Below are 26,627 nucleotides of genomic sequence, written 5' to 3'. Positions count from 1 at the left end.
TAAATAACAATGGTCGCAATGGTCTTTCTTGACAGTGGCTGCCAATGAGATTGGGATGGTGAGCTACACTTGTAAATCTAGACTGGGTTGGTTGCTTTTGGAATTATAGTGGTAAATTTCAGAAGATTTTAATAAACTAGTTACCAGGAGGCATAGTAGACTTGATTTGCTGTTAAAGAAGCAATTCTTTAAAGTTGTAGTAAAACCTCGAAAGTCGGTCTGTAATTCAGTTTCAAAAACTCTCCAGGATTGAGATCCGCAGGCTAGAGAGAATTTTTTTTTTTTTCCTTTCATGTTTTTGTAGGACACACTGTAAAAGGAAGCCCATTTTGTCCCATCAAGTCTGTGCTGGTTCATAAAGCAATGTAAAGCATTCTAACTCACATTGTAATCTGTTCTCCCCACGTTCCCAGAAACACCCCCAAAATCCTACAGCCTTGTACATTGTAGAGGCCAGTTTGCACGTGGGTAGGACGTGGAAGGAAACGAGCACCTGGAAGGAACACAGGGAGAACGTGCAAACTCCACACAGACAACGTTGACGGTCAGGACTGAATCTGAATCACTGGAGATGTACAGCTCTCCTGCCCAAACTAAACTTGCATCCAAATGCTGGAAAATGCACCAGTTATTTCATGAGTCAAAATGTGAAGTTGAGTGGGGTTCAAGATCATGGTATACAATGACTGTCAAGTCTTCTGTGCACATATCATTGTATTCCATCATTGATTTCTATATGTTTCATTTCTACAAAATGATTCTTGAGGTATGTTTTTAGCTTCAAAAGAATAATGATTTCTACTGTGCATCCATGCAACATTAGTTTGATAAGCTGTTACCCTGTTACATTTTTAATCTGCTTGTGTTCAGAGTCCTTTTTGATCTTTAGACTCTCAAGAGTCTTTTCTCAGTTGTTACATTGCTTACTATGATGTTATGTAAAGACAAACAACTGTATTAGAATAAAACTGGCCAAAACTCTTATACCAATTGCTGTTTGACCAGTACTTGCTTTACTTCTGTGGCACCAGTTAGTACTGAAAGACCAGCTCTGGTACTAGTTCCAAATTCAATAATGCTAGATAATTATAATTTTTTTCTGCGCAGTTCTTTGTTACCTTAGTTCTTTTCAGGAATTGTTTCTTTGAAACTCAACACAAGCAAAAATGTCACTCAGCTCTTGTTCGCAGATGCAGATATCATCCTTTTAAAAACAAGGCACATTTTCTCTTATCAATTTTTAAGAAATCTACTAGGTAACAAACTTGATAATAAAGTCCTAGAGTCCTGGAAAAGTACAGCACAGAAGTGGGTCCAAACCATTAAACACTACCTACTCCCATCAACCTGCACCGAGACCATAGCCCTCCATACCCCTACCATCCATGTACCTCTCCAAGCTTCTCCTAAACGTCGAAATCAAACTTGCACTGCCAGCTCGTCCCACACTCTCACAACCCTCTGAGTGAACATAATGTGAAATTTATTTTATTAGATATCGATGGTGATAGTTATGAAAAAAGTAATTGCCAATTGTCAATTCAGCTGTGTTTTTTAATAATATTGTTATACGTTTGTCACCAGTGCTGCAAGCAAAGTGTTTTTTTTAATCCTTACTAGTGCTAGGTCGGAGATTGGAACCTTACTAAACTGTAGGAATCATGGTCCCATGATTAACATATTTGGAGCTACAACCGTTTAGGCACTTGATCTGTATTCATCAATGTCATTTCTTAAAGGCCTGAAAAACTTGAATTAGTGTAACACAATTCTCATTTATTAGTGTACAAAGCTTCACTCTTCTTTCTTTAAAATAAACAGTAAAAAACAAAACTGATTATGGAAAATATATTTTTACACTGTCAAAGGGTTATTATTTAATATCTTGAATGTTTAATATAATTGTTATGTGGAGAGTTAAGTGTTAATTGTTCTTGGACAGTGATCAATGGTAGGATAATGGGCTTCTAGTCCAATACAGCTTGCTATGTATACCAGATGTGTAAAGCATGCAAGTAATGGCCTTAAAACACAAAGCCAAAGAAAAGACATTCCACTTAAAATAAGATATTTTTTGCAGATAGAAATTATGGAGAGATATTTGTTGTGCAATTCTCATTTCATATATAGAAGGGAAAAGATTAGTTATTGGTGTAATAATCTCCTTTCTCCATTCATTCATGGAGAAATTTGCAATTGCACTTAGTGTGCAGAATGACCTGATTCCACAGACATTTAGGAAAGGAGACCACTTCCTCTGACTTCTTTCTCAAGCTGATGGAAGTTTGTTTGACAATGAAATTCCCTGAAGGTAAAATTGTAAAAAATGTTTCTATGTATTTTAGTTAATGAGAGTTGCATAACTGTTTTCTTGGATATTTGTTGCTTCTGTTCAGACAAGATGGGGATTCTTTTCCCTTTGCTGTGTATTTCTCTGCAGCTGTTATCATTCATCCAGGCATGGGTTGAAATGAGGCCTGTTTCTTAAAAGGGCCTGATCGCAGAAAGAGATCTCTGATACTAAAGTGCCCTAACTACAGTGTTTTTTTTTAAAATTGCCAAAATATATTTGTGGTGGGAGCTTGGATTGGAACAACCAATTGAGGCTGGGTTTTTAAACTTGAAACTGGATTTCAGTCAAGATTAGAATTGTCATCAACCGTTAGAAATTAAAAGTAAAATAAATAATTGTAAAAGTGATTGCTATGCATGAAATAGTAAACAATTCCAGAAAGAAAATCTGGGCAACGATTAAAATGAGTGATTTGATAGGAGATGCTTATTTTGTTTAACAGTATTCTCCTGAACCTAAGGCATCTTGTCCCATGGGCATCAGCAGCTCTCTGGCATCACACCCAAACCTGTTTAGTAATCATCAATCACCATCAAGCCTTTCCTGTTTTTTCTAGTCTTTCTTTTCACTCACAACACACAAACTCTTATGGCATCTCAGCAAGAGTTCAGCTGGATGTTTCCTGTGTGGACCACTTTGTGCAGTCTCTCGCCCACCGTTATTGGAGAAGCCTAAGGCCTATTATTGAAGGTTATTGGAGAAGCCTAGGGCCTATTATTGAAGGTTAAGGATCTTGATGCAGAAAGAAGCAGCTTGATTTTATTTTTGTATTGGATCCATCTGATATCATTACCTCGTTTTTTTTCATGCTGCTCCCATAAATACTTATGATTTTTACCGTTTTTACTTCAGATTTAGTGATAGGTACTTTAATAGCTAATTTAACTTGCACTCTTACCCTTTACGCTCCCAGTGTGGCTCTGGTTTGCTTAATAGCACTCCAGGTTTTGAGGCAGAATGTTCTCGGTTCACATCCTTTTCCAAAGACTTTGAGACACATCAATGCAATATGTCAGAAACGCTATGTTATCAGTGAGTTATCCCTTAATCCACACTCATACAAGCAGATTATTTGTTCATAATCATACAGCTATTTTTTGAAGATTACTTTCAGTAAATTTGCTGCATTAGAGCAGTGTACATGCTTTAAGGGGACAGCACTGAATAATCATTTCAATCCCTTGAAGGGAGTGTGAAAGACTTGCACTTCAGCAATACATGATACACTCACGCTTGTGTAGCCTGTTTCTGCTCCAGCTCTATCCACAAGTTTGCAGGTGATGCCTCGGTTTGTGGGCTAAATCTCATATAACAATGAGTTGAGATATAGTAAGGAGATTTAGAGCTATGGTGTTAAAACAACTGTAAGCAATTATGCTTACAGTTCTTGCTCTGATCTTGGCAATCTCAGCTGTCTGGCCAATGATCACAAAACCATTTTGCTTTCTTGTTTCGAATGTGATTTCAACTATCTGGTTTACTGCTGGTCAAAATACAGGCTTGCCTCTAATAACAGATTGTTGCTGTTTCTGAAGTTCAACCAGCCTATGCTTGCGTTACCAAGACCGTCCGTCAGTTCACATTATTTGTAGTTGAATTTTTGATTTTGTGTTTTTATCGATTTGAAGCTAGTGCTAGCTGTGAGTTGCCTAATGAAAGCAGTCATTTGGTTGTGTTTACCTTTGTGGTTGGAAATGATGACTGACGTATTCTGCTGTTTTGCAGTAGTGTGTAAATATGCCTAATTCCCCAGTTTTGGTTTGGTTTGTTTAGCCTGTAAGGTTCCAGGTTTCATTTCAGTTATTAGGACAAAGAGCCACACAGAAGATGCTGTTTGGCCCGTTGTATCTGTGCCGGCTCTGATCACTTACGGAGTCATAGTCATAGTGAGATATCGCATTGAAAGAGGTCCTTCAGCCCTCTGACTCCTTACTAACCCATTTACACAAATTCTGCATTAGTACCACATTTTGCTCTTCTCTCCTTCAATTCTGCTCAGGGTCTACTGTTCACTTACATATTTAGAGCAACTTATAGTTATGAGTTAACCTACCAATGCCCTTGTTTATGGGAAGTGGGGGGAAACTGGAGCACCCAGATTCAACCCACAGCAAGAAAATGCCAATGCCATGCAGACAGCACCTGAGGACACGATTTAAGCCAGGTCTCCAGCGCAGTGAGGTGATGGGTCTATTTGCTGTGCATTGTGCCATCTCTACCTTGAGCAAATACGTTGCCCGTTGGTTAACCTAACCCAGCAGTGACCGCACTCAGATGATACATCAGTATTCATTTTTGTACACTCTAAGGGTAGCGTGGACTCTAGAGTATATTCTGTGCAACATTTTGTTGTCTCAAAATGGCCGAGTAACACCTGCACTGACAGAGCTGTCTATGACCTGCAAGACATTGTGGGTCATCAGCAGCGGAGATGTATTCTGCCACATTCTTACCACCTCACAGTCCAGCATCTCCCTCGCTCTCCTTTAAAGCAAGGCTTCAACCACGGTACAAGGAGCACCTCCGGGCACATGTGAAGAATGTTGTTCATCTGTTGAAGCTATGGATTGTGTGCTAAACGGAAGATGTAGCATGATATAGATAGCTAAGGAACTTTGCACCCAATGTCCTGGTGATGGACATGTAAGAAAATATGCATTATGGAGTTCTCTAGAACATCCCCGTCCATTGCGATGTCAAAGCCCCACGTGTGAATACAAAAGGGATTTCATCAGGTCCCACTTACTTTCTGCCTGCTGTTCCACGAGTCCATTCTTGGTCACCTCCAAAGCTGGTGGATCTCCTAATTCAAATCAAACTGTTTTTTGTTCAGTGAGGCCACTGGGTGGTTATTTGTATTTGATTCAAGAATGAAAGATCACAAAATGTTCTTTCCAGCTTTCTAATGTGCTCAGTTTGGAGGGTGGCATAGTAACTGGACACAGGACTGGATGGGTACGGATGCTTTTGAGTAGTAAACTCTTAAATCAAAACAAATGACTTGGATATAACTAAAATCAAGAGCTGATAGTCCCGTTGATTTGTTTCTCCACCATATCTTCTATTTTTGTCAGAGTTGTTGCATTATAAATTTAGGTTTACAGCATTCTGCAACTGTGACGACAGAGGTATTGTTTGGTTTGACAAGTGCTCGATAGGCCACAAACTGTACTTGAATTTGATTATTATTTGCATCAAACTATTCCACATTTCATCAAGATGTGAGACCAAGGGCTCCTTCATCTGTCAGCTGCAGTGACATTGGAAAGCTACCCAACCTTTCACTGACAGTTTCTTGGTGTTCACCTGGCGGAGAATCTCACCTGGTCCCTCAACACCAGCTCCATAGCAAAGAAAGCCCAGCAGCGTCTCTACTTTCTGTGAAGGCTGAGAAAAGACCATCTCCCACCCTCCATCCTCACCACATTCTACAGAGATTGTATTGAGAGCATCCTGAGCAGCTGCATCACTGCCTGGTTTGGAAATTGCTCCATCTCGGATCGCAAGACCCTGCAGCTGATAGTGAGGTCAGCTGAGAAGATCATTGGGGTCTCTCTTCCCGCCATTACAGATATTTACACCACACACTGCATCTGCAAAGCAAACAGCATTAATGAAGGACCCCACCCACCCCTCATACAAAGTCTTCTCCCTCCTGCCATCTGGCAAAAGGCACCGAAGTATTCGGGCTCTCACGACCAGACTATGTAACAGTTTCTTCCCCCAAGCCATCAGACTCCTCAATACCCAGAGCCTGGACTGACACCAACCTACTGCCCTCTACTGTGCCTATTGTCTTGTTTATTATTTATTGTAATGCCTGCACTGTTTTGTGCACTTTGTGCAGTCCTGGGTAGGTCTGTAGACTAGTGTAATTTTTGTGTTGTTTTAAGTAGTTCAGTGTAATTTTTGTATTGCTTCATGTAGCACCATGGTCCTGAAAAATGTCTCGTTTTTGCTGTGTACTGTTCCAGCAGTTATGGTTGAAATGACAATAAAAAGTGACTTGACTTGACAGTTTCACTCACTCTTGCATTGACAGAGTTCCATTGTACTGCATTCTCCCCTTCACCAGTCAAACTTTAAAGACATCAAAACAACTTTGGGGCAAGTAAGTGTGATCCCAAGAGAGTGAAGCTGTTGCAGCTGTTTAGTCTCTGGCATGTTTTTGCTATTTATCAGGTCAGGAGTTCCCATCTGCTTATGCAGATAAGTAAACTCCGGTCCTGCATAGTTGCAGTTTGAGGCAGTTTCCTTATTCACCAGCATGTTACAGTATGCAAGGAGCTGAATAAGAAGACAGGATTTCTTAGCGTTCTCATGAAAGATTAATTCAAATATTGATTAAAATTCCTTCGACTTCTAAAGCCCAAGGAAGCAGGTGGTTTTGCCCTACCGGACGTTAAAATGTATTACTGGGCTGCCCACCTATCCATTCTTGCGTGGTGGAAAAAAGGCCCACCCTCTACCTCAGACTCATGCCCAGCATGGTTACTCATAGAGCGGGTGCTTTGTAAGAAGACTTCCTTACCAGCTGTCCTTAATAGCTCCACTGCAGTTAATAAGTCACATTTTAGTAACAGCTTCGTGGTTGGCAGCACTGTAAGAATTTGGAAGCAGATTCAACTACACATTAAGGCCCCAAAAACTTACATTGACACTCCGATTTGTGACAATCATTCCTTTTTGCCTGGCCTGAATGATACTGTTTTTTCTACCTGGAAACAGAGAGGCATCTGTAGTGTAGTGACCTATATATTAATGGAAACTTTGCCTCATTTGCGCAGTTACAAGAAGATTACAATATCCCTACATCTAGTTTTTTTAGATATTTACAAATCCGAGATTATGTTAGGAAATATATACCTAACTTCGAAATTTTAGACAAACATAAGTCCCTGCAGGAAATAAATAAATTTGACCCTGTTACTCGTAGTGCGGTATCCTGTTCTTATCAGATCCTACATAATGGAGCTCGAGTGAATGCTGCAGGTCTTAAACAGGCATGGGTGGATGAACTGGGTATAGAACTGACAGAGGAGGTCTGGGATGAGGGTTTAAAGAGTATACATGATTGTTCAGTCAACGTCAGACACAGACTTATACAGTTTAAAACAATACATAGACTCCATTATTCCAAAGAAAAGTTGCACAGTTTCTACCCTGATGTTTCACCAGTTCGTAATAGATGTAAATCTGTGAACAGTAACTTGTCACATTCATTCTGGTCATGTTGTAAGCTTTATGCATACTGGAAAGGTATTTTTCACTGTTTCTCTGAGGCTTTTGGGAAGCGACGGGAACCAGACCCGCTCATAGCCATCCTTGGAGCATCAAGCTCCCTATCTTCAGCCAATAAGTATGAAAAAAAGGCTGTATTGTTTGGCATGGTGATTGCTAAGAAGTTAATCCTGCAAATGTGGAAAATGGACTCTGTGCCTACATACGATCTACGGCTGAGAGAACTGGCAAACACTTTACATTTGGAGAGACTGAGACTATGTAATGAGGACAGAGGGGGCATCTTTGAAAGGATATGGGGCCCTGTATTGGACTTTCTTACGGGGTGAAGACTGAGGTTTTTCGGTGCAGTGCACCTCTGCTGTGTATGTTTACTTTTGCCTTTATATTTTTCTCCCTTTTGCTGCTCAGTGTTTAATTTGATTTTGTTATGGTTGTGTTTTTTGTGGATGTGCTGTTTTTTCTGTTTTTTGTTGTAATAAATTAAAAAAAGATTTCTTCAACATCTAACAAAGTGCTTCTATCTAATAGCAGCTAAATGGAGTGTTCAAATGATATAAAATGGCCAACCTGATGATGAAAGTTAATTACTTAACAACACAATAATAAATAATCAACAACTGTGAACTTACAAGTAAACAATGAGATCTAGTAATTAGAAATAAAATGAAAAGTCATTGATAAAGCAGCCAAGGAGAGTTGGCTACAGGCTACTATCATAATGCTATGGTGATAATTCTTCAGGAAGCACAGTCGTCTTGCTCTCTGCAAGGTATTTCTCCTACCTTTGGAGTGTTTACCTCTTGATGTCCATTGTCTTTACTTATACCAGGGTTTGTTCAACATTCAATAAAGTGCTGTCTCTTGTCAAAGGCAGCCATTGTCACCTACCTCTGGAATTCAAATATTTGATCCATGTCTGCACTGAAGTGGTGATGAGATCTGGAGCAAAATGATCCTGGTGAAACCCAGACTGAGTATTGGTGAGGAGGTGCCCCTTGAAAGCAATGTTGACAACTTTGCGCATGACTGAGCCTGGCTTGAATGGGAAATAATGATATCGGATATGTCCCATTTTTTTGTAAACAGTTAAAACAGTTAATGGGAGAAGAAAGTCTTATGATCATCCCCATCCTGAGTGCCAGTAGGGGCAATATTCAAGACAAGACTGAAGCATCCACAGCCATGTTCAGTCAGATGTGCTGAATAGATGATCCTTCTCAGCTTCACATTGTGGGATAAATGCCAGTGTTGTACTCTATAACTTGGCTAGAAGCATGGCTAGTTCTGGAGCACAGGTCATCAGTATTACAGCTGGGATGTGTCTAATCCCATTATCTTCTCTGGATCCAGTCAGCCATTTCTTAATATCTTGTGGAGTGAATCAATCTGGCTGAAACCCAAATCTGAGAAGAAGCTCTCAGAGACAGCCTTCTGCTTCTATTTTCTATTAATTCCATTTAAATTCTATAGCTGCTGTGGTGGAACTTGTATTTGATGCCCTGAAATGTTCAGTAATTAAACTACTTCACTGCCCATGTAACCAAACTATTAGCAGTGAAAAATTACAGATATTGTTTCATTGATCCTTGAAATTATTTGTTTTTCTAACTTCAGGCATGTTTCATAGTAGAACTTGCAGAAGGGTGTTTGAAACTAAAGATATTTTCTCTTTGTTACAGTAAAAAGTACATATATCCCACTATCTGCTGCTAATTTTTTTTTCGTGAATGTCTCTTCCTTGTAGAAAGCAGTTGCACAGCATGCTTTCCATATCGAGTCAGTCTGTGGGGAAGTCTTTCTCTTAATGACTTGTTTGACGATCTTTGAAAGTGAATTTGGCTGTAGCCCCAACACTCAGCCTGTTAATTGTTGTTGGTTTAAATCTGCACTGGATGTTGTTTTAATTTGAGTCATAATGTTACTGGTCGACTACAGTGTTTAATCTGGTCTCATGTATATTTCTTGTTTACTTTTCCTTGGAAGGGACCATTTGTTTCGGATGAAGTATAGCTCTGATGTTAGCTTCATTTCCACAACACTACTAAATAATTAATCCAAAATTAACCTCTTCCTGTACCCGTTAACTTGATTCTTTTGTTCAAATTCTTCATAACTAAAAAGGAAATGAGATATTCCTGATTGTAACTGTACATATCTTTTATTTTTTTCTTTGCTTTTTATGGAGAAAAGTAAACAATGTGACATCACTGCAGTTTGAACTTTGGGTTTCAGTGGTAGAATATGAGCAATTGGCAGAAACTGCCAAGTTTTTTTGATGGGATTTGGGCTGTTCCTTCCTTTTCCAAAATGTTTCTGCCAATGGAAATGATGACAGATGATGTCACAATGGAAATAATGATTTTTAAAAGAATATCTGCAGTTTATTAGGTAGGTATAATAAATGTTGCTTTTCGAAAGTAGGAACTATAACATGTTATTGAAATTTGGTGAGCACTTGAGCTGTGCAGACTGGAGAGCTTTTGGTTTCGATCCTTTCTTTGTTCTGCATTAGCTGTTCTGATTTGCTTCATGTGTGGTGTTAATGTCTACCTGCCAGTGAGGGGGTGCACAGCACGCAATACTGATTCAGACTTGAAGTGCAAGGCATTTTCATTCTTGGGTCTCAACTCGCACAAAATGCTGGAGGCACTCAGCAGGTCAGGCAGTATCTATGGAGAGGAATAGATAGTTGACATTTTCGGTGGAGACCCTTCTTCCAGACTGGAAAGGGAGGGGGACGAAGTCAGAGTAAGGAGGAATGGGTAAGGGAAGGAGTACAAACTAGCAGGTGATGGGTGAGACCAGGTGAAGGGGAAGGTGGGTGGGTGGGGGATGACGTGGCGAAAAGCTGGGAGCTGAGAGTTGGAAGAGGTTAAGTGCTAAAGAACAAGGAATCTTGTCGGAGAGAACAGTGGACCATGGAAGAAAGGGAAGGAGGAGGGGAACAAGAGGGACTTGATGAGCAGGTGAGGACATGAGAACAGGTAATAGGGGAGCCAGAATGGGGAAATCAATGTTCTTGCCATCAGGTTGGTGGCTACCCAGACAGAATATGGTCTCAACTTCTTGTTATTGGTCAGCTGCAAACTCAAAATGGAAAGAAACCCGCAGCTGTCTGGAGGACAGGAGTTAATTCTGTTAGAATTTGCTGTCCAACTGTAAAGAGATGCCACAAGAAGGTCAGTGTCTCAAGAAGGTTGGAGTGTCTGCGGTTTGCTTCTGTGCCCTTCAGAATGCCTCCTGCCCCTACAGTTCCCTGAGAAGAAAAAATCAACTGACTTGCTCCCAGCTGTAACCTAGTGGGAAAGTTGCGGGCCTTCCCTTCTCAGACACATTTAAATTCAATTGGGATCCTAAGGAAACAACGGATAGTGCCAGTTGAAGTTCTTACTTACTCCCGGAGAGATCTCCTACAACCCTTACCAAAAGTTAGAATGGAAGCCAGCAGATTTCCAGTGGAAACAGAGCATTGTGGTTTAAACCTTCACTGTCGCCCTGAATCATTTCATCAGGCTAAAAACAAAAGAAAATCTGCAGATCCTGGAAATAAAAGAAATACACACAAGATAAAATTTTGGCCTCCATATTGTGTGAGGGATGTGAAGGCACTGGAGAGAGTCCAGAGTAGGGTGTCTAGAGTCATTCCAGCTCTGCAGGGTATGAGCTATGAAGGAAGATTGAAAGAATTAAATCATTTTAGCCTAAGATGGGAGAAGACATGATAGAAGTTTTCAAAATCATTAAGGGTATAAGTAAAGTGGATGTCAGCTGCTGCGTCAAAATTAATCCATCATCGAGGAGACAGGGCCATAGGTGGAGACTGGTTAAGGGGAGATTTCAGACTAACATCAGGAAATATTTTGTTACACAGCAAGTTGTGGACGCATGGAACAAACTACTAAGTTGTGTAGTTGAGAGTAGTACCTTAGAGACCTTCAAATCTAAACTTGATAGTTATTTCAGCACACTATGTGAAGAGGAATTCGGCAATCTTTGTTGGGCCGAATGGCCTGTTCTTGTCAAAATCTTTCTAATGTTCTAAAAAGTGCTGGAGGAACTTAGCAGAGGCCAGGCAGCATCTATTGAAAAACATAAACAGTCAACTTTTCGGCTGGGACCCTTCATCAGGACTGAGCGGGCTAAAGTTTGAAGTTGTGCAGTTGAGGATATCACTAAAGGTCAGTGTCTGCACTTGCATTTTATGGTTTAGGTTGCCTGAGCATGTTAATACCTTTACTAAAGTACTTGTTCTAAGGTGCGACATCATGAAGATATGGGAATAAAAAGGTTCTTTATCCTGCTTTACTCAAGCTCCATTATGTTAATGGCAAAGAAAATAATATCTTTGTCAATACAGTGTAATTGATGCAAAATAATACTGATAAATTGTGAAATACCTTGTGGGCTGTTCTTTCTTCAGCTGACTGAATGCGAGATATTCTGTGTGTTAGTAAACAGTCCGAAGGTATTAACACATATTGCTGGATAACATCCAGTCGGGCACCATTTACATTCTGCCCCTCGAATAACCATTCTGCAACTTTGCCTGAATCATGTCAGCAGATCCTTGATGCTTCAAGCAGACTTGAGCCTGATTTTCATAGTGTAAGGGAATGTGAAGATGAAGTTTATCAACAAAGGCGGCCACATGGTGTCGTGTCATTAACGTCTAAAAATGGCTCAATGTGCTTTGTCTTGTAATTGCGATAATGAGACAAAGTGACACATGTAAGGAGAGCCAAGAACTTAGTAAAGGAAAAAGGCATAACAGGGGGTTTTGGGGGAGAAAGGCTTATGCAGGAAGTTCCTGATCCTAATGCTAAGATGGATGGATACCAATGCTAGGCATGGAGAGATTAGGGGTGGGAGGAACACCGAGTTGTTTGAAGATTAGTCGGCTGAAGAAAGTTTACAGAGCAGGGCAGGAATAAGGTTGCAGAGGAAAGGGAGATTAGTTCAGGACAGAATTTGAACAGTAATGAGAATGCTAGTTTTGGGTGATTGACTCCTCTTGTTGCTTAGAAAGGGGTAAGGATTAACCAACAGTGCAAGATAGGATGTGGACAATTTTGATTTGATGCTTGTTGTAAAATGATAATAATAAGGAGGGCTTGTGGAAATGTTCTACAATGTTGATATTTATCATTCTGTGCTGAGCTGTGTTCATTACCTAGTCATAATCAAGCCTGTTTGAAGCATCAAGGAACTGCTGTCTTTGTCCAAGGAAAGTGGCAGAAGGCAAGTGTGTCTGTGGTTGTTTGAGGGGAGAATACAAACAGTGTACTATTGGAGGATATCTGGTGCTGGACATGCAGCAAAATCTGATCAAATAACCCAGGTGATGCATTCTGGTCCTGGAAATAGCTTTGCAATCCAGATGAGTGGTTAAAGTCTGACAGGAGTTGGCAAGGTTGGGTCATGTGACCTTGTCTATTGCAACTATCAGCCTTAAAGAATTTCCAGACTCTGGCAGGGAAGTTGATGAAGCAAGTGTGGGAATCTAGTGCCTGAAGGTCACAATTAAAGACCCATTGCAAAGATTGTCAGCAGTTGCTGGGCACAGACAATTTCCAGGCATCCTGGTGAGCAAATGAACTGTCTTTCATCACAGGGCGGGGGATTATCATGGCCCTACAAATTGTAGAAATTCTAGGAGAGGAATTCCGGGGGAACGTGAGGTGGTGGAAGTGCTCTTTTCACCTATCTAATAGAAAGTTCCAACATGGACAACATTTGAAAAGTAACAGCCTTCTCTGGCCAACCTTCTGCCTGGCATCAAGCCATGTTCTTGATGTCAGGCAGAAGACTGGTGGGGTTTCTGACGTGTAACATAGTGCATGTCTGTAGCCTTTCAGCAGGAACCCCTTCTGAGGTCAGTATAATCACTGGTGGGTAAGAGCGCGTCAGCCTTGGACAAGAATTTTAAATTTGTTTTAGGATTTTATACCCTGATTAGAAGAAACGTTCTCTCATTTCTCTATACATTACATACATGTATATAATTAAATGACAATAAAATTGACGTGATTTTAATGATTTAATACTTTCCTGCCCATTGGGATGGCAGGTGCAAAAATTGAAGCTGTTCTTTTAATGCAATTATATTTTACTCCACTATCCGTATATAATTTATAAATTTTTTAAAATCATAGATCTATCTTTATGTGAATGGGATTCTGGCTCCAGGAAATGAAGAGAGAATCTAAAAACACAAATGCAGGGAGCCAGCACATCAAGGCTAAATTTGCTGCAGTATTTTGGGGGTTAAAATCATTTGCTCACATCTGTTGAATTTCAACACCTGTGATGATCTCAAACTAGTTATCAGGCTTGGGTTTGATGCAAGTCCATGATATAAAAACTTAACAAATTTCACGCCAGTGACCCGAGCTCCATTCCACTGCTGTCTGTAAGGAGTTTGCACGTTCTCCCTGTGACCATGCAGGTTTCCTCCGGGTGCGTTGCTTTCCTCCCAAGTTCTGAAGATGTGCAAATCACCAGTTAATTGGTTACATGGCGGCACAGGTTTGTGGGGCTGCAAGGTCTGTTACCAAGTTGCATCTCGGAATAAGTTTTTAAAAATGCCTTTAGAGCTGTTTAGTTCCGAGGAGGATAGGAGTTTCCCTTGCACAGGGTGGCCTGTAATGCTGCTGACATCTTTCTGCCATTTAGGCTGAGCCACAGGAGTTTATGTTTCAAAATATAGATTTAAATTTCCATGTGTGACAATTTGTGCAGTGTTACTGAAGACACATTATTGCTTTGGGATCTTGTATACTGGCATTTAGGAACTTTGCCCCAATTGAGGGAAAGATAAGGCAGGCAGGATTGAAGGATCCTACCACCAAACACATCTTTACCTCTCCCTCCTCCCTCCGCTTTCCACAGGAATCACTTCCTCCATGATTTCCTTGCACATTTGTTCCCCCCACACCCCTCCACTAATCTTCCTCCTGTCACTTAGCCCTGCAAGCGGCCAAACTGCTACGTCTGCCCATTCACCTCCTCCCTCACCTCCATTCAGGGTCCTTCCAAGTGAGGTAACACTTCACCCGCGAATCTGCTGGGGTTGTCTTTTGTACCCAGTTCTCCCGATGCGGCCTCCTCTACATTGGTGAGACTTGTAAATTGGGGGAACTACTTCACTGAGCACCTCCACTCCATCCGCCAAAAAGCTGAACTTCCCAGTAGCCAAACATTTTAATTCCGATTCCCATTCCCGTTCTGACGTGCCCGTCCATGGCCTCCTCTTTTGCTGCATTGAGGCTACCTTCAGTGTGGAGGAGCAACATCTCATATTCTGTCTGGGTAGCCTCCTACCTCTTACTACTTCTCACCTGCCCATCACCTCCCCCTGGTGCCCTTCCTCCTTTCATTTCTCTTATGGTCCTCTCTCCTCCCTTAGCAGATTCCTTCCACTCCAGCCCTTTACCTTTCCCACCCACCTGGCTTCACCTATCACCTTCAGCTATCCCCTCCCCCTCCCTCCCACCTTTTTATTCTGGCATCTTCCCCTTTCCTTCTTTGGCCCAAAGCATCAGCTGTTTGTTCATTCCCATAGATGTTCCCTGACTTACTGAGTCTTTTCAGCATTTTGTGTGTGTTGCTTTGGACTTTCAGCATCCGGAGAATTTCTGTGTTCAGTACTAAATTTACTGTTTCAGCAAGTGAATTCCTAAAATGATTTTGCTTTCATTTTTTAAGAGATCAAGAAGATTCACATTTAGTTCTGCATGCCGAGGTAGTTTTTATCAGCAGGAAGTGGTCCATTGGATTCCACCTGGAAAGACCAGTCTGTCATGGATTTGGGTGGGGACGTGTTGTACAAACGTTGGTAGGGTGTCGCTCCTACTCTCTGTCATACTGTGAAGCCTGAAGAATACTCTCACATGACACATGTGTTTTATAAAGTGGAAACCTGTTTTGAAAGCAGTAAGAGCTCCATATGTGGAATGACTGCTGTTGCCTCTCCCTTACGTAGGCTGCCTTCTTAGTCATTGTTGGCTTGTTCCTGAAGTATGTGAGAAAATTAGCTTTATACTAAGCATTCAAAATAATAGTTCCCTATCTACGATTTCCCTCTAAACACAAAGCTCCACACATGCCCATATCCATACCTCAGGAGCCACTTCTCAGCAAAGACAGATACCATAACGAATTCATCACCAGTTCTCATGTACCAGCCCCGCCTTTAGCCACCAAAGGAAAAGAGTGTTCAAAGGTCAAGGCTTCAAACACAGGGCAAAGCAGATGGACCATTGGGCAGCAGTGATCTGGTTTCCTGTACACTCCTGTGATTTGTAATGCCCTGTTCACTCCCATTGAAACGCTCTATAGATCAGATGACAGCAGTCTGACCTTGCACGTTAAGTCTGTCTTTCTACTCTGCTTGATTCAGACTGAGTTTCCATTTCAATGTCCAGGTGGTTGGGCTGCTGTTGCTGGAATCTCATGCAGACCCATCAGTCTTTTAAAACCTGCCCTATTGACGTCCTCTGATTCTATTCTTTCCTTCTACTAAAATGGCATTGCGACATCCTTTCTCCCTGCTTTTTTCTGCTCGACAAATGTGGTGACATGTATGTATTCTGATCATAAATTTTACTTTGAACTTTGAATGTTTACCCCCTCACCACATTCAGTTTTGGAGATGGAGGCAGCAGCTGTAATTGTGAAATTGGAAGACAAAGTGGTCTCCCTTACTCATGCTCCATCTGGCAAGGTTTTAATTCTTGAGAAGCCGCAAAGATGCAGTTGTCATGCTGATATTAATAGGACAAAGTTCACTCAGTGTGAAAATCAGAAGAGTTACACCATGTAGCATCAGTTCTGACAAGAGCTACACCTACTCCAATACCTCCTCCCTTGCCACAACTGAGGGCCCTAGACAATTCTCCTAGCTGAAGCAACACTTTACCTGTGAGTCTTTCGGGGTAATCTACTGTATCCAGTGCTCCCAGTGCAGCCTCCTCTACACTGGTGAGAGCCAATGCAGATTGGGGGGTGCAATGCAGCACATTTCACGGCCAACAGCTTAACAGCTATGCTGTTCCTGGGTCATCTCTTGCGCACGCACTTGGATCTCCTCAAACTGAATCTCAGAAGGAGCTTGCAGGACAAACAGCTGAGTCAAGTTGAGGGCTCCTCAAACAAGGAGGTTCGATGTTCCACTCCTGGACAACTCCTGTTCTCTTCTTACAGGAAGCAGTCTGGTAAACCTTGTTGCCCTCCCTCCATGGCAAGAACAGTCTTCCACAGGAGACCAAAAATGCATGCAAACTCCAGATGGCGTCTTGGAAAGCTCTGTACATGCTATGGCAAGGTATCATTATTCCTTTATTAAAATCTTCTTGCAATGAAGACCAACATACCATTTGACTGCCTCATTGTTTGCTGCACCTGAATGCTTGCTTTCAGCAACTGGTGTACAACACAGCTCACATCTTTCCTTTTTCCATTGTATCACCTTTTGGATTTATAATGTCTTTCTATTCTTAGGATTAAGGTGAATAGCCTCACATTATTCCACAATAAGCTGCACCTACCATGCATTTGCCCATTAACCCGACCTGTCTCATCGACCTCAGAACCTGTGCTGTCCTCCTTCAACCACCCAAACTTGTATCATTTGTGGGCTTTGAGAAGTTATGTTTATATCCCTCATTGATGTATATCATGAATAGCTGGGGCCTAAACCCTGATCAATGCGACACCCTGCTGTATTCTTATCAAAAATATTGGAGAAATATGTGAGGAGATATACAAGTGATGTGAACCAAACGTGTATGTGTTACAGTCATAGTCTCGTGGGGTAATACAGCAAGGAAACAGGCTCTTCAGCCCAACTCGTCCACGCTGAGCAAGATACCCATGTAAGCTGGTACCATTTGCCTGTGTTTGGCCCTTGTAGGCTGGTGCCATTCATCATTGGCCCATTAAAGAAGTTTGTACATTCTCTCCGTGACCACATGGGTTTCTTCTGGGTGCTCCGGTCTCCTCCCACATTCCCAAGATGTACCAGTTAGTAAGTTAAGGGTGTGGGCCAGAAGCATGGTGAGACTTGCAAGCTGCTCCCAAAACATCCTCAGACTGTGTTTGGTTGTTGATGCAAACAAAATGCTGTATTTCGTTGTACGTTTTGATGTGCATGTGACAAATATAGCTCATCTTAATACTCAATCTTGAAAAGTAACTGATATTGTTCACTTTCAATAGAAGTATAAATGATTGGCTCAGGTTTGATCAAGTTGGAGTGCCATATAATTTGCATACCGGTGAAAATTCTGAAGTCATATATTCTGCTGCTCAGATGAAAACCATTGGTTTATATGGCATGTCCTGTCAACTCGCATTTGCATTCTTTGAGGGCTTTGTACAGCTGTTGTTTGACAATTGAACAGCTATGTGGAGGAATGTATTATTGTATTAAACCATTTTCAGCTGACCATTTGGAACATGCTGATGCTTTGAGTGGCTGGTTTTAAATTTCTGTGTCTATGTAGCTGGTTAGATTTTATCAACAGTTCAGAATTAATCAAATTTAGCCCAAACTTTCCCATAATATTTGAATTATTGAATTGAGAGTAAAACATATGATTATCATATCCTTTGAAAAGCCTTGTATAAATGTTCATTGTACAAATGATGTCAAACTCCCTTTTGAAGTTTTATTGGGCACGGCCCTGTTTGTTCTGTCAAGGAGAACTGTATTGGTCGAAATGTTTCTCAACCTGTAACTACACATTTCAAAATCTATATGTATATGTTTACCTGCCATGCAATTTGTATATGCACCAATTTGTATAGTGGTAATAACTCTTCCAGTGCCAGTGTCTCAGGTTTGAAACTGTATTTGTTGAACTAAATTGTTTTCTATCACCCATCCAAGTATCATGTCAATTTTCTCACCAAAGTATCTTTGCTGCTTCACAAATATTTCTCCTTCTTTATGATTTTGAGCACCATTTCAAATTGTCATATCCTTCTCTGAGTTTATTTCCCATTCAATTTTACCTCAATCTTGAATAATCTGTTCTATCCATGTTCACAATTACTCCTTGACTTTGTCTTTGCTACTTTCTGTATCATTCTGCAATTACCTTTATTGCTCTTCATGCATGTTCCCCAATTCTCTCTAAACTGTACTCTCCAAATGGAAAAGTCTACAAAAAATGGTCAGAAACAGAAAAGTTGACAAAAAGTTGGGTACAGCCCAGTCCCATCACAGACAAAGCCTTCCCCATCACTGAACACATTTCTAAGGAGTGCTACTGCAAGAAAGCAGCATCCATCATCAAGGACCTCATCCTCTAGGTTGTTCTGTCTTCTCACTACCACCATTGGGCAGGAGGTTCAGGAGTCTTAGCTCCCACACCACCAGGTTCAGAAATAGTTATTACCCAGCAGATATCAGGCTCCTGAATCAGTGTAGATACTGGTTACGCTCCTTAACAGTGAAGTTGCTCCACAACCTACAGGCTCACTGTCAAGGACTCTACAACTCATGTTCTCATTGTTATCATTTACTTCTTGAATTATTTGCACAATTTGTCTTTTGCACATTGATTATGTATCAGTCTTCCTTATGTATATTTTTTTCATAAATTCTATAGTACTTTTTATTTCCTGTAAATGCTTGCAAGAAAATGAACCTCAAGGGTAAGGTATAGTGACATATAAATGTAATAAATTTCCATGCCTGGGCTGGAGAAAGAAGTCCCATATCACTATAATCTGCATTCCCAAAATAGTGACAGCCTAGCCTTTCCTTTCACTGTAACTGTCTCCTGCCTTGAGCCCTCACTCCCAGTTTTTGATGCCTGAATTTCATATAAGACCATTACTCACCCCAGTCAGTGATGGGACTGCAGCCCTCATCTCCACTCCTTTAAGTAGAGTTAACGTATACAGTACTTAGTGGTCATTCATTGCCAGAGCTATCCAGACCACACAAAGTTCCCTGCCAGACCCTGCTTTCATCAACTTATTCTGCTCACCAATTTTCTTCTACATACAAACTCAAGTATTTCTCTGCGTTCACCAATGACTGCAAGTGGATTGGACTCATGGCCTCCTTCAGCACAAAGACTGAGTCCCTGGGTTAGCAGCCTCTGCCATTTCCTTCTCTTTCTTTGGCATATCGGCCTAAACTACTACCAGCTCTGGCTCTGAAACGGGGTCTTTTTCTCTTTCCCCTCATGTGCTATCCTATTCATATTAACCGTGTTCCTTTTCACAAGACACTATTGGACTGTTGGCCACATAACTGTTCTTTCGGGCTGGGTGTTAAAAGTTCTTTTACCTTGGCCTTCTCTTTAAATCTATCATCGCCATTCCCGTCAAGAAGGCAACCCTATGCCCATCTGCCACCGTCACTGCTCTGTTCAAGCTCTAGTTTAATTGCCATTCAACCACACATATTCGTATGTTTTGTTACTTCAAAACAGTAAACTAATTCAAAGGAAGACACGGGAGTCCAAAATATGAGTCTAACTTCATGTTTGCTTTAAGCAAGGTGCACACATATCATATGGTAGTGTGATGATGTATGCATTTCACATCTTTATCCATATAACACATAATTAATTATTTAAACGAACAGGAATACTTAATCAACCAGTATGTATATACAAGATTACGCAATATTACTTAAAAATTAAATACACAGCACTCCTTCCTGCTTTGCTATAAACTCCAACTCAATAGAGAATGCATCTCAACTGTATACACAGTCTATTATATAGTATAGCTACTATATATATACATACACACACACACACACACACACAGTCATCCACAGCATAGTAAATTTTAAATTGTCCCATTCAGGCCTAAAGATTTAATTGGTGTGGAGGCTTTTTTACTCTTGTGGGATAACATCTTTCCTGACAAGGGGGATTACTCTCTGCTTGACAGGTGAGACTTGTGGCAATGAAAAAAATCTCAAGTTCTGGGGCCTCCTCTGTGCTGGTTGTATGAATTTACTCTGAGATTGTGGAAAGTGGTTCTGACAGCAGTAGGTAGCCCCCTTTCTTCTTCGTCCTTTTTCTTCTTCTAGTTTGTGCACCTTGATCTTGGGAAGGTGCATTCAGTTCACCGGGGTATTCTCTTATTAGTCCTTCCATTGCCCCATTTATGATCTGATCTCTGCTCTTAGTTTCCTCATCCAAAATATCATCTGACAAACCCTCTGTTTTCGTATCGCTATTGGCTCCTTTCTTTGACACTGGAGCACAGCCCCAACGGGAAGGGCTAGTCCCCAACCCAGCACGGAATCCAATGGCAGTCAGCTGGCTCGGGCACCTTCTTTCTCAGCGGCTGCACCAGGTGACGCCAAGGCACACGGGTCTTGACCACGCAACAGCCGAGGCAACGCAGTTCCCCAGATGTCGGTCTCACCAATGGACCAGTGCATTGTACCTGCAGTATTCCATATTACCATTGTCCAACAGGGTCTTGTGATCACCACAAAAATGTCCAAGGTAATCATCGCCTCTGACACAGTAGCTGAAGCAGGTTGTAACACAGTACCCAACGTCCCCCTCCACTGCTATCGAACAATTTGCAGCTTGCTATTTCCTGCAGTACTTGGTGTTCTTAATATCCAGCAGAGGCTTGCAATGATGAAAGAGATGTCAAGGGTGAATAATTACACCTTTGGTTGGACTCAGAGAGGTAGCTGTGTCCAAGTGCACTGCCGTTTTACCGGAAGAAGTCAATCACTAAGTTATTGACTTAACGAGAATTTTAATTAAAGTTTTCTGCACAATGGACCCTGTTAAAGGTCTCCATCAATGTTCTCATTAACTGGGTTATCTGACTCAGGAAAATAAAACAGTAGAGCTATTTCTATTTTATTATTTTCCTACTTTTAATCCAAAGATTAAATCTTGGTAAAACCTCCATATGCAACTTGCTGATTCAATCAAAAAAAAGCAACTTGTCTGGATTGGCAGTCGTACCTTTATTAAAACTTCCAACAGCTTCTTCGATCTCATCTGTACTTATAACTAATAACAGCTCCCAAATCTGTATCAACTCTTTGAAGAACTTCATGCTTCAACCTTCATCAATAACAAACTGTCATTGTAGCAACTTATCTTTCTTAATGCTTCTCAATCTGCATAGGACATCGAATATCACTTTATCTTGTCCCTGTCTATCTCTACTAACCCAAAAAATCTCTACTAGTCCTAAAACTACTTGAAATACAGTGGATTTTGGTAATTGAGACACAGCGGGACCAGTACATTTTGGCCCAATTATGCAATTGCCTAACAACTAGTTAGAAAGTATTCGACGATAATTTCCTGCCCCAGTTAAGCAGTAGAGTGTCCCAATAAACGAAGGGAATCCCAGCTATTTTCTCAATTGGCTTTTGCTCGCTAAGAGTTGTCCTAAATAAGCGATTGCCCCGATTAACCAATTAACCAGAATCAGCTGTATCTGTGTCCTTTTTGTCTCCTGCATGTCTACTGTACATACTATGTTCCATTCTGTTCTGTGCAGTTACATTTGGAGAAGCACCTTCTCTTCCTGCACCCAAACTGTTACCAATCTTCTGCTTATGGGCTGAGTTATTTTTCTTGTTACTTACCTGTTGTGAACACATACTGATGATATCTACCTCATTGTTACCTCTGTCAACATCTACAGCATCCCTAACTTAGCAAATAGTCTAACATCCAATTCTAGATGAGTAGAATATTTGTAAAGCTCCAAAAATCCATTGGGGCTTTGATACTACTGGACCAGCAGATTTTCCAGTGTATTGGGTGTTACTCCTATTAATACCCAAACATTCTTATTTTACATTTTTACATGTTGCACAGTGTATACTTTGCAGTAAACTCTTGAGTTTCAGGAGGACAGAAATATACAAACATTTAGACCCCGGCTTTGCCCGCAAACCTACCTGTGTTCTTGACCACTGGCATTCGAGTATCCAGTTCTGGGCCTGACTGCACAACTGTGCCACAGCCTGGACCCCAGCCTCAGCTACACTCATCACTGGAACCAATGGCCCATGACTTTCCTCTCGGAGTTGAGCTGTTGAAGGGCCTGTATGTCCTGGCTTTTTGTTTTTGAGGTGTGAACCAAGGCCTCGAAGGTGCGGGATGCTTGTGGCGTGCCGTGTATGGGCTGAATCGAGGTGGCAGGGTTCAGGCCCGAGAGCAGAGAATGAGCCAGTTTGGCCATCACTGGAGCAGACCTGGGGGCAATTCAATGAGGCAGAGTTGAGGCAGCGGGACCCAAGAGCATGTCGAAGCGGCAGGGCCTGGGTCTGAGAACGAGGAATGACCCCAGGTTTGGATAATTTAAGTAGTGGGCCAGATTGAAAAAGTCAGATGTCAGGGCTGGAGGAGAGGGGCAGCCTCACTGCTCTGTGCAGTTTACTCGTCTCTGCACTGAGCTGAGGCTGTGGCCTGCAACAAACGGGCTCCTGGATCGGCTGCAGTGATGACTGGCTTGAAATTCAATTCTGAATGTTATTTGCTTACTTTTATTGTTTGCACAAATTTTTTTTCCCTGCAAGTTGAGTGTTTTGACGGTCTTTATTTAATGGGTTCTATCGGATTTGTTTTGTGGCTGCCTGTAAGGAGACGAATCTCAAGGTTGTGTATTGTATACATACTTCGATAATACATGTACTTTGAACTTTGTACTTGTATTCTGTGCCCAGTCACATTAATGAGTGTGCTGGATTAATGAGTAAGCTAAATGCTGAATCATCATGATTTTCAAATTAATAGATGATAATTCATTGTAATTTTCAAGATTGGGGAAAAACCAAGGGTATTGTATTCAGTCCTTGCTCTCAACTCTGTTGCTAACTATCAAATTTATCCTTCCCTGTGTCAGCTCTAACACTAATCCAGACTTTATGCAAACGTAATGTCATATCTGACCTCGAGATGATTTAGCAGCTGGATATCAGTGTCCTCAGGAAGAATACACTTCCACCTGATTCTGCCTCTGTCATTTTTGTTTGTTTTTTATTTATAGGCACAGCATGGCCCAGTGAGCACACTGCCCAAGTACACACGTGACCAACAGGGAGAACATACAAACTCCTTACAGGCAGGTCGCTGGCACTGTAATAGGAGTTGCTCTAACCACTATGCTACCATGCTGCCTTTCTTGCTGTATGCCTCTTCTGTGGGCCTCATTACGAATGGATTTGATTACTACCCTTCGCAAGCCTGCATTATCCAAAACATTGCTGCCTCTGTGCTAATTCTGTTCACCTGTCACCTTCTGTGCTTCGTTGCCTGTGCTGTTCACTTGCATTCTATATATAGCTCAGTTCTGAGATTCTCCTTCTTGTTTTCTGATCCCTTCCTGACTTTAATTTTCCCTTAACACTTCGAGATACCTGCATTCTTCAATTCTACCACAAACCCAGTTTCAATCATTCCACAATTAGTGGCCGATTCTGCTCATTATTCCTTTCAGAGGCCTTTTAAAATCTAGCTTAATAATCCCTTTTATAACTTGGTGGTGACTCTTGTTCTGTAATAAGACCATAAAACATAGCAGCAGAATTTGGCCATTCAGCCCATCGAGTCTGCTCCACCATTCAAACATTGCTGATCCTGGAACCCATTCAACCCCATATACATTCCTTCTCGCCATATCCTTTGATGCCCTGACCGAACAGGAAACTATCAACTTCTGCCTTAAATATACCCACAGACTTGGGCTCCACTGCAGTCTGTGGCAGAGCATTCTACAGATTCACTACTCACTGGCTAAAAAAATTCCTCCTTACCTCTATTTTAAAAGGTCAACACCCAATTTTGAGGCTGTGCCCTCGAGTTCTGGACACCCCCACCATAGGAAACATCCTCTCCACATCCACCCTATCTAGTCCTTTCAACATTCAATAGGTTTCAATGAGATCCCCCTGCATTCTTCTAAATTCCAGTGAGTACAGGCCCAAAGCCAAAGCTGCCAAACACTCCTCATGTGTAAACCCCTTCACTCCCAGAATCAGCCCCGTGAACTTCCTCTGGACTCTCTCCAATGACAACTCATCCTTTCTGAGATATGGAGCCCAAAACTGTTGACAGTACTCCAAGTGCGGCCTGACTAGTGTCTTATAAAGGCTCAGTGTTATCTCCTTGTTTTTATATTCTATTCCCCTTGAAATAAATACCAACATTACATTTGCTTCTTTACCACACACCCTACCTGTAAATTAACCTTCTGGGAGTCTTTAACAAGGACTCCTAAGTCCCTCTGCACCTCTGATGTTTGAACCTTCTCCCCATTTAGACGATAGTCCACACTTTTGTTCCTTTTACGATAATGCTCTCTTGAAGCATCATGGGAAGTTTTGCAATGTTAAAGCTGCCACACAAATGTAATTATTGTCCTTCTAACATTTAATAGTATCCAGTCTTAATGAAAAGAACTTCTGTTAAAGGATTCAGATAACAATCTTCACTTATTTGTATACCATGAGGACCCGTAGTTAAAAGTTGGATGTGTTTTATTCAGTACAACTCTAATTGGAAAATTATTAGATTGGTCTGTAATCAAATTGCCTTGCTTTGCTGAAAAATTTTCATAGGTGGGAGATAAAAAGCATTCACAGTATACAGTGAGACGAGACAGAGAAGTTTGACAGTATACAAAGTTTGGAATGTGGTTTGTATTCTTTGGTTTCAGAGCTGGCACCGTAAAGTTGCCAGTATGTTCATCCATCAGAATTGGAAGTGAAGTTATAATTTGTTTTCAATTCAATGAAACATGAGTTTTTCCAATTAGAGTATAATCCCTGGGCTTAACTTTGAGTCTAGATGCTTAGAGTTTGCCCTGGCTAACACTGTGTTTTCCTGCTTTGTGAGTTTATGTCCATGCCTAGACTCTGGCATTCCAAAAATAAAGGTCTCTTTTCTGGTTATTCAGTCACCAGCTTTGCCTGTGCTGCCTTTTTATGGTTGTGTGTTTTTTTGTCTCCGTATCCATTTCATTAATAATAGCCACCATTGCACAATGATTTACAATTGGTCCTGCTGGCTTTTTTCCTGTTCATTTTTTTTAAAACTCTATTTGTTTGGAAGTGCTCACAAATCTGGACTAAACCATTTGACTGGGGGAATAATCTGGGGATTTTTTAAAGCAGTTATAGCAAATATTGGCAATCACTGGTGAGGGAATTGGAGTTCGTTATAAAAACCTTTTTGAACTCTGAAGGAAAAACAAAATGAGGAAAATCGGGAGGTGGAGTTTTTGTGGCAATAGGCTTAGGGTTTAACAGCTTGAAGAATATAAGAGAGTGGACAGATGAAAGGAAGGAAGAAATTCCAAAGTTCTGAGAAATAATTAGAACGGGAGATTGTGGGATTTATCTGTCCCCTTAGTCAGCATATAGGGAGGAGCAAGAGCGTTGCAAGAGGATGAGAAAGAACAAGACGCAAATGTTTGGAGGGACACTAACAATTTAATTTTGTTTACCAGTAATGAGAGGATTAAATATTGTATACTAGTGCCATTTGTGACGGTTGAGAGCACTTGGACAGGACAGTGTCAAGCTGGGAGAGGGACAAGATCGAACCAGGGAGGACAGTGGGAAGAGCGAGAGGTCAGCTGCTCAACTGATGAGCAGAAACCAAGGTCAGTTATCCAATTGGAATGAGAAGCAACAAGCTGAAAACCTGGAATGTAAGATGTCAGAATTAAAATAATTAGGTAAAATTGAAAAACTGGAGAATATGTGTCTTTTACAGCAGTGTAAGATTTATGTTCAGACAGTGAAGACTTGAAAAAGAGAGCAAAATAATTCTATTTTAAATGCATGTTTAACTTGATGCCACAAACTGTCAAGAGTAATGCTGTAATGTATAGTTGTCCCCATAAACAATGTCATATTTTGTAATATTTGCAAAGCATCTTGGTTTCCTGCATTGCTTTTAAATGCGCGCATCTGTGTGTGTGTGTGTGTGTGTCTGTCTGTCTGTCTGTCTGTGCTTGTGTGTGTGTGTCTGTCTGTCTGTCTGTCTGTGCTTGTGTGTGTGCGTCTTTC

General features: G+C 41.1%; 1 protein-coding gene across 4 annotated transcripts in view; it reads left to right on the top strand.

Annotated features, from left to right (window-relative positions):
- sh3d19 (SH3 domain containing 19) overlaps window positions 1–26,627 on the top strand; it is a 145,272-nt gene that overhangs the window by 55,579 nt on the left and 63,066 nt on the right. Inside the window, exon 1 of one of the 4 annotated variants that reach the window (XM_063046466.1) lies at window positions 16,855–16,919. The exons of the other annotated variants lie outside the window; for them this stretch is intronic. Within the exon in view, the coding sequence (XP_062902536.1) occupies window positions 16,870–16,919 (50 nt within the window). The 5' untranslated portion in view covers window positions 16,855–16,869. Of the gene's footprint in view, window positions 1–16,854; window positions 16,920–26,627 lie in introns of those variants that run through there. 4 annotated transcript variants of the gene reach the window in all.

The sequence above is a fragment of the Mobula hypostoma genome, chromosome 4, assembly GCF_963921235.1.
Source record: "Mobula hypostoma chromosome 4, sMobHyp1.1, whole genome shotgun sequence".
NCBI lineage: Eukaryota > Metazoa > Chordata > Chondrichthyes > Myliobatiformes > Myliobatidae > Mobula > Mobula hypostoma.
This window is presented reverse-complemented; position numbering and strand designations above follow the sequence as displayed.